The 13364-nt window shown below is 38.0% G+C and overlaps 1 protein-coding gene across 1 annotated transcript; it reads left to right on the top strand.

The window, feature by feature from the left end:
- Positions 1–226: 226 nt before the first annotated feature.
- bloc1s5 (biogenesis of lysosomal organelles complex-1, subunit 5, muted) lies at positions 227–5734 on the top strand. The gene is made up of 5 exons (XM_056365008.1): positions 227–570; positions 739–821; positions 2430–2562; positions 4402–4460; positions 4901–5734. The coding sequence occupies exons 1-5, from the start codon at positions 552–554 to the stop codon at positions 5072–5074; spliced, it is 468 nt and encodes a 155-aa protein (XP_056220983.1). The 5' UTR covers positions 227–551; the 3' UTR covers positions 5075–5734.
- The last annotated feature ends 7630 nt before the right edge of the window (positions 5735–13364 follow it).

Genomic DNA, 13364 nt, shown 5'->3' with positions numbered 1-13364 from the left:
GGGACTTTGGGGAATTTTCTGTTAGAACTCTGCATGGTGATGGATTGCTTCAGAAAGAGAGAGCTAGGGAGATAATTCACTTCCTGAAATCTACATGTGTATATCACAAGATATAGATCTCAGTGCTAAAGTAGTAATTCCGTTGTAGTGCCAGTGGTAGGCAGCAATGCTTTAAACCGTGCCCAGTCAGCCCGAAAGAAGAAGAAGAAGACGAAGACGAAGAAGAAGAAGAAGAAGAAGAAGAGGAAGAGGAAGAGGAAACGGAAGAAGAAGAATTATAATTAGCGAAAGACAGTAGGCTTGTAGGCCTTACAATGTTTTCATTTTGTCACTGATATGTATCATTACTTAAAAAGTGTACGTTAGTGACCGATTGTTTCGCTGTGCTAGGTAGTGTTTTGCTTATACAACTAGCTGCCGGTTAGCTTAGCATTTGGAACATTGATTAGTAAACACTGATTAGCAGGTAGCAGCCGCCTGGCTAGCTGCTCCGTAGGAAACAAAAGTTTTATTTAACTACTAAAAACAACAGGTACGCAGAGTTTGTAATAATGGACAAGATTGCTAAAGGTGAGTGAAATCCACAGCGGAAAGACCATTATCAATGTCGGCAGGTTAGCATTTTTAGTAATGAAACATGGTACCAACTTGTCACAATAATAGTGTAAAAGTTGTTATCTTTTGTGTTTTTTTACTTGATTGAGCTCAGTTTAAGTTGATGTGTTGTTGGCTCTGCAGATGTTGGTGATATCCAGTCCCGTCTGTTACACCACAGACCCATCATCAATGCAGAGATCCGTTACTTTGTGAGAGAGTTTGAGGTATCTGAACTTGCATACATACACAGAAAGTATTCAATTTTTTCACATTTTATTGTGTTGCAGCCTTATGCTTAAAAAAAAAAAATCACTAATCAATGTACACTCAATACCCCACAATGACAACGTGAAAACAGAATTCTAGAAAATGTAGAAAATGGAAAAAAAGGAAAAACAAATGTAAGTAACGCTTTGCTTTGCTTTGACACTTAAATTTAGCTCAGGTGCCTCCTATTTCTCTTGATCCTCTTTGAGATGTTTCGACACTTTGATTGGAGTCAACCTCTGGCAAATTCATCTGATTGGACATGATTTGGAAAGGCACACACCTGTCTAGATAAGGTCTCACAGCTAACAATGCATATCAGAGAAAACCCCTGAGAAGGAAAGAAGCTCAGAGACAGGATTATGTTGAGGCACAGATCTGGGGAAGTCTCCAAAAAAATAAAACTCGAAAACATGCCATCTGCAGTGGTTCTCAGACGACTCCTCCATCTTCTGTTGTATAACAGATGACAAGGAGGAGGGGTACAGAGACCTGGTCGAGAAGTTTTGCAGAAGCTTTGAAGGATGGTATGAGAGAAACCACCTGCAGCTCAACATTGGGAAAACCAAGGAGCTGGTATTGGAGATGGTGAATAGCTACAAGTTCCTGGGGGTTCTGTTCTTATTTTATTTCTTGATTACATTTTGTGTAGCTGTGTCATTTTGAATTTCCTCTATGGGGGATCAATGAAGGTATATCTTATCTTATCTAGCTGAACCAGAGATCATCTGTGGAGATAGGAAAAAAAATGTTTTTTTTTTTAGCATAATGCTGCAACATAACAAAATGTGAAAAAATTAAAGGGTCTGAATACAAAGTACACTTGCACACACTTTCCAAACACTCACATCGTATTAGGGGCAAAACTGTAGCTCAGTAATGACAGTCTGTTTTTCTTTTAGAGGATTTAGATTCACCCTCTGTGTCCTCCTACTGAAGTGTCCTTGAGCCAGACAATGACTCTCTATGATCTTCATGGCTGCTGTTCTGAACCAAACCCTGACATCCTGTGGAGGGAATAGAAAAAAGACTAAATAAAAGGCCCACTAATTTAGGTGCTTTCATGTCCTTGCCGGTATTAGAAAAACATCAACTGCAGACATAAATGAGTGATGTGATGAGTGTCCATGTAAGAAAAACACTAGTGGTGCAAACATATCTGCCCTGTTAGCATGATATTTTGGGTCACAGATAAACAAAAGATTTTGTTTTGTAGTGTTCATCATAATGTTTACAATGAGGCCAATTTTATTAACTGTAAGTTTCAGTATATTGTATTTATCTCTGCTATAAGCGATATCATAAAGTTATTGATTTTGATTTTCTCATTAAATGAGATAATATTTTTTTTTGTGCAAACTTGCAGATACAGCATTGTTTATTGTCCTTAAAAAAGACAATATCGGGAAATGATTTCAACACATTTGTTGTTTTTATTTGTTTTTTATTTTTTAATGGAAGCAACAAGTTAAGATCCAATACTATATCAATAAAGAAGCATGTTTTCAGTGCATTATATGTGGTATTTCTGTGGCAACACTAAGCTTTCCTCTTGTGCTGTGCAGGAGAGACGTGGACACAGGGAGAGCAGACTGCTGGAGAATCTCAATAAGATGGTGGTGGAAACAAATGGGCAAATGCTGCCCACAAATTTAGAGGGTGTAAACCAAGGTGTGATGTCTAACATCATTAAACGGTGTAAGTCTCCTGTCTCTGATTCACACTTGCAGCTTTAAGATTGTGCTAAAATTGTGTAACTTTAGTTTTAACCTGACAAATAAACACTTGTATTTGTTACTTTGTGTATAGATAGAAGTTGTATGTTGTTTTGTACATTGTTCACTACATTGACATGATAAAAAAAAAAGAATTGATGATTTTGGATTTGACTGCTATGTTTTTGTTAAACTTGCTTCATGGAAAGTACTAATGCATGGGTATATTTGACAGCAATGCAGGTGCGTTGCACTTTCACAGAAACATGATTTCACCCCCACCCCACCCACTTTTTTAATGAGGTACTAGTCTGGCATTGTCAGACCTATCTCTTCTATCCATTGCAGCTGAAATTGAATATATATGAAAATGTAATGGTCAAATCAGATGTATTGAATGACCATTGAGCCAATCACAGCAATTTGACCAACCCACAAGGCCAGGGAAGAGTAAGCAGTTGAAGCATTGTAAAGTATAGTTGTGTATGCAGACACGGGGCTTCTGTTGTCACTCACTGCTGTCAGAGTGCAGAGGTATGACACGCCTCCTCATTGTCTTGTTATGTGATGTGTCATGTTATTGAACACAACAAATGTTAAATCAATCCAGATGCAAGCCAGATAGCAAACAAACAATGCAAGATAATGGTAGCTTATATTGCTAGATAGAGAAGTTTCTTACATCACCTCATCCCTATTACTGCTGTGTTCTGCATTTTTAGGATAGGAAATCACATTAGGCATCACTGTTAATGAGGATGAAGGTAACATTGCACAGGTGAGCAGGCAAATTAAAATAGTTATATGGTTTGCCTTCATCAGAATCAGAAATACTTTATTGATTTAAGAAGGAAGATTGTATTTGTTAAAGTTGCTTCAGCATAGAGAAATTATAAGAAAAATAAGAATATGTAAAATATGTAACTCTACCCTATATAACTCGGTGTGAATGACATTTGAGTAATATACAACAGTTTCATCATTGCACAGAAAAATGTTGAGATGTTGCACAAAAATATTGTACTTTTAAGTCAGTATTGCACAGTTTAATTATTGTGCTGTTAAATCGGTTACCATTTTGTATTTTATAGGATGTTGATGAATAAGTAGGGTCCAAAGAGAAGAAAAGGGAGAGGGCGTGGGCGCTGGGGATGGTAAGGAAAGTATAGTGCAAAAATACTAGGCAATAAGAAATGACAAAGGTCAAATTGCCCTGACACTTGTTTTGAGTAATATTTTTGTAATGTCAAAGCTGCTGTATTCTTGTCGATTTCACCCAGTGACACTCATTTTTAGTAATGGGTTTAGTTGAGTTGGACAACGGACTGTAGCTCAGGTTTCATTTTGTGTCTTATAGATGAAATGAGAAAGACTTAAAAGTGTGTGTTTTTTTAACAGACACTAAAAAGTCTAAAGTCATTGCGTAATACTATGGTGTGTGAATACTGGTGGAGTGAAGGGTGTGCTGCGTGGCGTGGTGTACATTTTGAACTCTGTTGTTGAAGGCACCGGGTTGCAGTGCTCATGTCCAACCCTCGAGCCCCCATATTTTTCAAATCGCTTCCTCACCCCTGCAGTAATGCATTTAAACTTAAAATTGAGGAGATTGAATTCCACATTATGTTTGAAGTAATTGTACTATATTTTGACTTCCCATGATGACACAGGAAACCTACTATGGCAAATAATGGTCACTGTTTCTATCATATTTCTCTTATTTCGTATTGAATATTACTTCCCTCAAGCCTCAATATATTGATATATTGATTGAAAATTTGAATATGACTATTTATAGTTTTTGTTTGCTTTTTTCCCCCCACAGTGGAGGCTGCTAATCACATGGCTGTAAGGGTCCAGCAGAGGGAGCTAGAGGCACAGCAGGTAAAAACGACAACTTGCAGCATGGGTGCATACAATATTATAACCTCATAAAGCTGACTTGCATTGCAAATAACAGACATTTATTATATTAGCTTCAACATGTGCATATAAAAGTTATATCAGAATAAACCCCTTGAGATCCATCATCTTGATTTCAAGCGAATCCTGTGTACAGCACATTTAGACTGAATGCCTGTAGTGTGAATCTGTAGTGTGTGAATGCAAGGAGGTGTGAGAGCTAAAGCAGCACAAGAAGGAGAATAGAAACTTTGAGACATCACACATTCGTTTGTAACTGGTGTCTTGTTGAAAGTTAAATATAAATACACATGCCTTAATTTCTCATTTACTGTGATTATCCCCTAAAACCTCTGATCAAGCTGTGCAATTAAAAATGTTCTGCCACCTTCGTTGTGTTCTCATCTTTGTGTTCCTTCCAGAGCACCCAGCTACAGATGAACATGGAGCATCTGAAAGATGAATGGGCAGTCTTTGTGAAGAAGCAGCAGAGGTTAAAGGAGCAGGTGGATGAGGATCACGACAAGGCTGTAGGACGACTCAGCACCCATTATAGTGAAATGAAGATGGACCTAACCAAGTTTTCACCCTTCTAATCAGTTTATGTTTGTGAGGGTATGAGTCAACAAACACATTCTCATTTATTATATGAACACTTTATTATGGAAATGAAGATCTTTGCTTTGATTGATGTACTTGGTGGCTGAGAGAAAAAGTGGTTTGCTCCTGCACAAGAGTCAACATTTTCCAAATCATAAATATATCTGTGATTAACAATGTGGCAGTTTCACAGGCCATCAAACTCTCAATTTTTTGTCTATAGCCCATTGAACTGGCATGGCATGCAAAAGGTGACAGGGTCTGGAATATGTCATTTTTAAACAAGCAATCATTGAAGGCTCTGAAACATTTCCAGATTTTTAATGGATGCCTGCCAGAAGGATGCTGATAAATTTGCATCACCTTCATGTTGAAATGAACCCAGCACAGAGCAAGTGTAAAAACAAGCTCATTATAACAGGCTGCTGCTGAAACCAGCTTGAATGATCAGCAGCAGCTGTTTTTTTTATTTTAATGAGTCACAAATCCATTATTTTTATTGCTTTTTAAACAAAAAAGCATAAATCATATTCTTGCTTCAATTTCCTCTGGTCATGTATGCATGAATATATTTTTTAAATTTTAAGTTTTCTGTCATGCTTTGTGCTTGTAGTGCTTAAAATGAATGATAAAAACAAACTCCGGGAGTTCACTTATATGTTGCCTGTTGTGTTCATTTAATCAGGGATTAAAGTTATAATATGTAACTTTTCCACATTAAAATGTCAAAAATTGACTAGACCAATGTTATATATATTTTTAAATCTTCTTCGTTCTTATATTATCCTAGATGTTTCCAACAATTCTCAAACTTGGAGAAATACGTGAATTTAATCATTGTAATGCTTCGTCTGCCATATAGCGTCGTCAAAACTCAGTGCTTTTAATGGTTGTAATCGCCAGGTCTGTTTGATTTGGATAGGAGACCTCTGTGGATAATTCAGCTCCTGTTTAAAACCTCCTGAACACCTGATACTTAATCTTACAGTAATGGTGGTGAAGAAAACAACTCCCATGATCCCACGCTATTTCACGACGTAACCTACTGGTGTCTATTGTTATTATTTTGATTGAGAGACCCCTAGTGACAGAAGTTACATTCTGTACATTTAATGTTGCAGTATAAATACTCACTGTTTAGTTATTCAGCACAGTTATACACAGAGTAAATATGTTTTTATGCCTCCATGCTGGCGACAGCCAGAGCCAGACGCATATTGTTTTCAGGTTGTCAGTCAGTGACCATCAAAATCAAATCAGTTTGTGAATGTTTTTGCCAAATTTGAAGTAGTTCCATCAAAGTGTTACTGAGATATCTCAGTAACACTTAACATGTCTTGTGGACACGATATCTCAGTAAAGCTTTGGCACAGACCTGCCAGCAGGAGTTTAGAAGCATTATTTAGTTTTCATTAGAAAGAGAGAACTATTAAAGAACATTGTGAGTGTTGTAAGTAAAGAGTAATACATACAGGGTTCATATCAATTACACAGAATTTTGACATTGCTGTGTAATATCAGATTTAGAAAATGCATTTTTGGATAATTTCATGAACTACTTTGTAAGAAAACCCAAACACCTAATCTGCTCTATCTGTATTATTAAGGGATGTTAATTAACTTCTGTGGTTGTTAGGCCTGGTCTTTGCTGGTTTACATTTAAAAAAACAGAAAATCCCTGCCTAGTGAGAAGGCTGAGGCAGGGTGGGAAAGGTCAGAGAACAGGCTTAAAAGTAGCTATAACCAGAAATCTCAGCAATAAGGTGAAGTAATATTTGAGTCTGATAGTTTGATAATTTGATAATGATAAACAGCCTTATTAGCGCCCCATTTAGTGGTATAAAACAGGAAAAGTCAAACTGCAACATTAAGCTATTTTACATTTTTACAGCTAATCTGGTTAATGTGGACTGATATCCATCAAACATGAAGAGGGAACTGTCAGGCTGCTGGCATGGAAACTTTACCTCTACACAGATTAGAGTATGCAATCCTGTAGAACAACTCAGTGTGCACAAAAGGGTTTACACAGGAGCTGAAATCTCCTGTTATCATTCTCCTCGGTCTGCTGCCTTATGTCTCTGGATTCAAGTTGGCTTGTGTTTTGTCTCCTGTATCCAAGAGAGCAGTGCACTCTTCCTGTTTTGCAATTGGAGATACGATTCCCTGTGCCAACATAAATGGTAAAGGAAACAACAGCATCCAGCTGGAGCCCCATTAGGCAATTGCTCAGTACTCATGGGTCAGACCACACCTATCTTCAAACACGGCCTTCATTTTGATTTCATTTACACACCTTAAGTAAAGTTTCATGACTGTATATTGCACAGTTGTGATGCTATCATGGTGGCAAAATTTGTCCACAGACACAACACATGTCAGAATACTCAAAACCGCCTCTGTGGTAATTCCCACTACAGTAGGTGCCTGCAGGACTACATTTTGCCATGATGACACACACACAGACTGTTATTATAACATACAAAATATTCCATGTTTTTAACAGGCTACAAATCTTTCCAAATTTTAATTTCTGTAGGGTCTACATTGGCAGAATTGATTTACTATAGCTACTAGTTTTCCATCAGAACTGTATCATTTAAGATGTCTCAACTACATAATTTTCCTATGGCACAGTATATCGGATTACCAAGTAATAATATAAAGTGTAGGTCAATGTAGGTCACCTTTGCTACTTTGACATCCTTCAGAAATGGAACCCAAAGGTAAGACATAAAGTTGATGTAACCTAGAACTCACACTTTCATCTTCCCCATCAGTGATCCCTCTAGACTTAAGCACACAGCTTAGGAGGCACTGATTAAACTAAACTACATCTGCATGGTTACACATTTCTCATCTCATCAAAAAAAAAAAACCTGAATTGATTCTTTAGGATTTGGGAGTTTTTTTTTAAAGATTATAATAGATAGATTATGTAATCAATCTACTGTAGTGGATAGGTTAAAAAATTCTACCAACTTTTATAATTATACATTGTTCCTGGACAGAGTCAACTTAATAATAACACAAATATACATATTGTCAAAAGTTGTTTTATATGTAATAATGACACTTCAGGCCTCAGAATTTAACTTGAATGAACAGCATGATTTCAACAAATACTTGTCTTTATAAACTTAAATGTACCAGTAATTGCAGGATATTTTTCTAGATTGCATTAGAGTTCATTATGATTCCTTCATGTAACCAATAATATGATAGTATTAGGGTAAAAGGTACAATATACACTTCATATGATAGTTAAATGGGTCAGCTCATGCTAATGCCTCATATGTTCATTTACTCTTCACTGCTGTACTGTTTGAAAACTAGTAAAATACCAGTAGAGCTTGAATTTCCTTAAAGAAAGAAATGAATTAGGCATGACGTCACTAGCCTGCTAGGGTTTCTGTGAGGCTAACAGCAAACTTGGCTTTACCAGGCATTTTCTTTTAGGCATGATCACCTTTGAGAAAAAGCAGGTCTAACAGGGACACAATTTCAGTGTTTTGTGTTGGAACATTAGAAAGCTAGGAGGCGTTCATTCACCTGCGCTTTCCAGACAGTTTATATGAGAATTTCCATCCTCTGCATGCTCACTCTCGTTCTTTTGTGCAACATGATGGGCCCCTGTTACTCAATTATTGAGGGGTCCAAAATGAAAATGCCAATGAACAATAGCACTATGCTTCCAAGTTAATAACCTTGCTTGACAACACCCCAGGGATGTTGGGTTGGTGATGGGTGCTTGGTGGAAAGTAATGCATGTAGTAATATGAATTCTTTGGCAATACCAGACGTACACCCAGTGGGTTGCTTAGTAAGGGGGGGTATAAAACAAATTAAGAAGGTTGCAAAGCATCCTGGAATCTCAGACCCTGGCAGCTTTAGAAAATGGGCACTAGGTGGCATATAAAAGCAATTGGAATGAAAAGAGTTGGAAGTTTAACATCCCACCTTTCACTACAACTGCCAGCAACCCCATATTCGCCAGCTTTAATATGCTCCCTGGTGAAGGCTCACATTGTAACATGTCAGTCTCTTTCTATACAGTAAACAGAGTCAGTTTCTTAACCTAATTCAAAAAGATTGCCTTAGACCAGATTTTACTTCTTTGTTTGATAGACACACGCTATTGCCATCTTTTGTGCAATATGGCGTAATAATAAGCTGGACTATTCATCATGTTTTGCATCTGTTCAGTTTCATTTAAGCTTTACTAATACAACACCTCCATGTTCCTGCCAGGTCCAAGAAACACAGGTTGAAGTCCAGCAACAAAAAACACCTTCCTTAGTCGATCACAGGGCAAACAATAGCTGGACAGTACGCAGAAAAAGGTTTGTCATTGGCTAGTGGCCACCAGCAGCAAGAAAGCTTGTTGTCGTCTAGATTCCTGAACTTTCGAAGAATGTCTGGCATCACTACCAATCACATTCCTTATTAGATTTTCCCTGTTTTCTGGGCCAGGCAGGTATTTTCCTGATGTTACCTCCTGTTGTGGTTTCAGTGATCCTAAACCTGAATGCCTTAGGTTTAAATCCTTTTTGGCAAGTTTATATGGTTAACTTGTTTGCAAACAGAGCTGCCTATTAACAGATCCAACAGATATGGAGCAATGCTAGCTTTGTTTGCCTTTGTTTGCCAGTGACAGTGAACCAAACAAGTAAAGTTTCAAGCCAGAAAGCCAAACTATCCCTTTTACATAAATGTAGTGATGTTAGATCAAGCACAAGAGATTCTGTTTCAGTCAGTTTACATGATTGTGTTAATGAACTTCCTGTCTTCTTCAGTTGAAATGTTTGAAATGATGAAATAAAGGTAATGCTCAAATCTAATCCACTGGTCATGAGAAAACTATTTGCTGTGAGTTATTTTGATTAGTTATTTATAAGTCATTGTCTTGGGTATTGATTCAAGGAAATAAGTAATGGAACAGAGAGGAGAAATATAAGCATAGGCTTTGCTCTGTAAGCAAAATAAGGCCTTGGTGTCCTCGGTAAGTGACTGAAGTAACAGATATGTTGCAGTCCATGTTAGAAGAAACACACACACATTTTGCATGTTGACCATATGTTCCTAAACATAACTTTGTGAGAACTTAAGTAATTCAAACAGTGCTATTTTTATTTTCATCATTGTTATGAATACTATATAGCTGTAAACGTTTAAATGATTCAAAAAAGACACCCTTCTCAGTGAAAAGTTATAACTTGGTTTCCAGATTTGAACAAGGTGTCAGCTTAGCCAGGACAAGAATCTTCACGATAATGAATAATATAAAAATAATTACACACATTACAGATTGTATGATTTTGGGGGAAAATATGAACAAGTACATTGAAATTAAATAAAATTTTGAGTGTGTCTGCTGCTTGTGTGTATCCAGGATAATCAGCTGTCAGATGCTGGGTATTTGTGCAAGTGGATGTGAGGGAGCACTGTGTCTTAGCCAGACGTCATTCATCCTGGAGTGTGCAAACACACACACACACATACAAATATATATATATATTTGTGTGTGTGTGTGTGTGTGTGTTTATTTCGGTGCAATAATAATAAGTTTTGTCTGAGTTTAACAGCAGAAAATCCCAAGTTAGATTCTTTTCCACAACCATGACCATGGATTTTTTTCCATACACATAAATACCACAATTGCAAGGGCTTGGTCCAAGTACAGAGCCTTGTGAAATTCCGTGACTAACTTTTGGGGAGAAGATAGTAATGGGGGGAGAAACACAAAATGAGATAATAACCTGAAACAAATAAAAGAAAAAAGACATTTGAACGACAACCTGAAAAAGGGGAAAAGAGAAATCAAGAGAGAGAAAGTCCAGATAAAAGAACAGCAGATAAGGCAAAAGACAGCTACAAAAAAAGAGACAGATGAAGAGAAAGAGAGAAAAGAAACAAGAAGGGAGGAAGACAAAGATGAGATTGTAAAGAAAGATGCAGAGAAAGGAAGAGTGGTCGTTGGCCTGCAGATCATAGCAGGCAGTGAACAGCAGCTCATGGCTAGTCCTCCCAGGACCTACTGCTACTGTGCAGCCAAGTCAAACACATTATTCCAACAAACGCACTGCTTAATTGCTAACCAGGCCCTTTACTGCTGTTGGAGACACTCAGAGGTGCAGGCTGCACTGACACAAACAGAGAGGTTTAGTGAAACTCGACAAGACGACCACAGTACGTCAGGCTGGGTAACTGTGTCTCAGGGACAGCGATGAGCAGCACTGGGGCTTGACAGGGGACTGTTCTGGCTCCATTCCTGTTCACCCTGTATACGGCGGACTTTAAATACAACTCCTGTCCTGGAGTCCTGCCACATCCAGAAATACTCTGGATACTCAGGAACAGGCAGGAAGAGGAGTACAGAGATCTGACGATGGCCTTCAGTGAATGGAGCAACAAAAACTGCTTCCTTCTGAACACCTCCAAGACCAAGGAGATGGTCATGGACTTTCTGAGGCCCACCATTCAGCCAGTCAACAATCTTGACTCACTCAGGACTGTTGTGGAGAGAGGCATGCAATGTAAGATGGAGGCCATCTTGGACAATACCAACCACCCTCTCCACAACATTCTGGCAGGACAGAGAAGCAGCCACAGGTGCAGCAAACGTCTCATCCCACTGCGTTGCAGAACAGAGAGGTTCAGGAGATCCTTTGTTCCCCCTGCCATTAGACTACACAAAACCTCAGCCAAAGGATGTGGACTAGTCTCATTATTATTGTTTATTTATTATCAACTGTTATTATTATTATTATTATTATTATTATCAACAATGAGCTAATGGACACATGAATTTCCCCTATATAGACACATGTCAGAATCATAAACTCAGTTGAAGTACTCATGGACTGATGAAGCATGATTACAATAAGACCCACATTTACAATAAAACACCTAGGCCACTCTTTGTGCACCTATCTGCCAACAGTTCTCTGTTAAAGGGACTTTTACCAGGTTATGGTTTGACCAATATTGAGGAGAGTACAAATCATCCTCAAAAATGAGAGCCAGCAGGAGTGCCAGTAAGTGGGTGACAGTGTCTGTCTATTTTTTTTTTTAATTAAAGAAAGTAAAAACAAACTTTAACGTAATGAAGGCAAGTACAAGGGCGTTCTTAAAGTGCTTCAGGAAAAGTGAAGCCCCATTGGATATTAATGACATTTATGGCTTGCCTCACATGAAAAACTGTCTGCTAAAATATCACTTTAGAGCCCTACTTTCCTTACAGTTTCAAGCCTTCATGGCAGCCATTAGATTTGTATGTTGTCAATTATTTGGATGCATGACGCATGTAACAGAAGAATCAGCATGTAAGAGAAACCTTTTCTTGGACAAAAATAGTAGGTCATCCTCTATTGACCTTTGTTGGGAAATCCTCTTTTCTATTTCAGAGGATGGGCTCAGCTACGAACAGGAACCCAGGGAGATTGTAGCATTTTAATTTCTTGTTCAAGAACACTTCAGCAGAGTACATGCTCTCCTATGTGTGGGCTTCAAGGATTTCTCAGTTATTATTTATACCACAATATTAATTTGCATCACATATACAGTTTTATAATGCTGAGGGTAATAGATAGATATTCCTCTAAACCCTTTTGGTTTGTGAGGGACATAAAACATCTCAAACCTATATCCATACCTAATCTCTTACATCATGGTTAATAAGAAGATTACATATAATAAATATAACATGTCAAGGTTCCAAAGGCCCTAAAGGAGAATAACTAATTTGCAAACTCTACTTCATAATATTCAGCTGAGCTGAAAGCTTCACTACTGAGGCACCAATGGTTGTGGCAGGAGACTAAAGGGGCTGGCTTGCGATTTGGAAATAACAGGATATAAATGAGTCCGGGTCCTCTTTTTTCATTTTCTCTCACACTCTTGGTTCTCTACTTTCCTCTCTTTTATCTATAATATTCTCATTTCTCCCTCTCTCTGTCCTACCTCAACCCCCTCACACTCTGGACTGTATATCCTGATGGCTTTACCAGCAGGAAGTGGGGCTTTTACAGTGATGGCACTAGACCAAGAAGTGTCTGTGAAAGGCTGCCTCCAAGTCAAGTTGGGCCCTCTCACCACCTGCGATGTCTTACCACCACAGGCGAATTGTTTGAATGTTCAGAGTACAATACTCAACTACTTTAAGAAATACACAAGAAAGTAAATGGCAAGTGATAGCCAGAGTTTCATAATAGGACTGGTTACAATTTTATCATGATCAGTACAGGTGCCATTAGCCATATGTTAACAGGATCAGAAAGTCAATTA

Source organism: Seriola aureovittata, chromosome 20 (assembly GCF_021018895.1).
Source record: "Seriola aureovittata isolate HTS-2021-v1 ecotype China chromosome 20, ASM2101889v1, whole genome shotgun sequence".
NCBI lineage: Eukaryota > Metazoa > Chordata > Actinopteri > Carangiformes > Carangidae > Seriola > Seriola aureovittata.
The sequence above is the reverse complement of the archived record's forward strand: the minus strand, read 5'-3'. Positions and strand labels throughout refer to the sequence as shown.

What these genes read in the sequence shown, in the direction of transcription:
- bloc1s5 (XM_056365008.1), top strand. An exon ending in ACTTTGTGAGAGAGTTTGAG is followed by an intron (nt 822 to 2,429) that starts GTATCTGAACTT and finishes TGTGCTGTGCAG; the next exon opens with GAGAGACGTGGACACAGGGA. An exon ending in GGGAGCTAGAGGCACAGCAG is followed by an intron (nt 4,461 to 4,900) that starts GTAAAAACGACA and finishes TGTTCCTTCCAG; the next exon opens with AGCACCCAGCTACAGATGAA.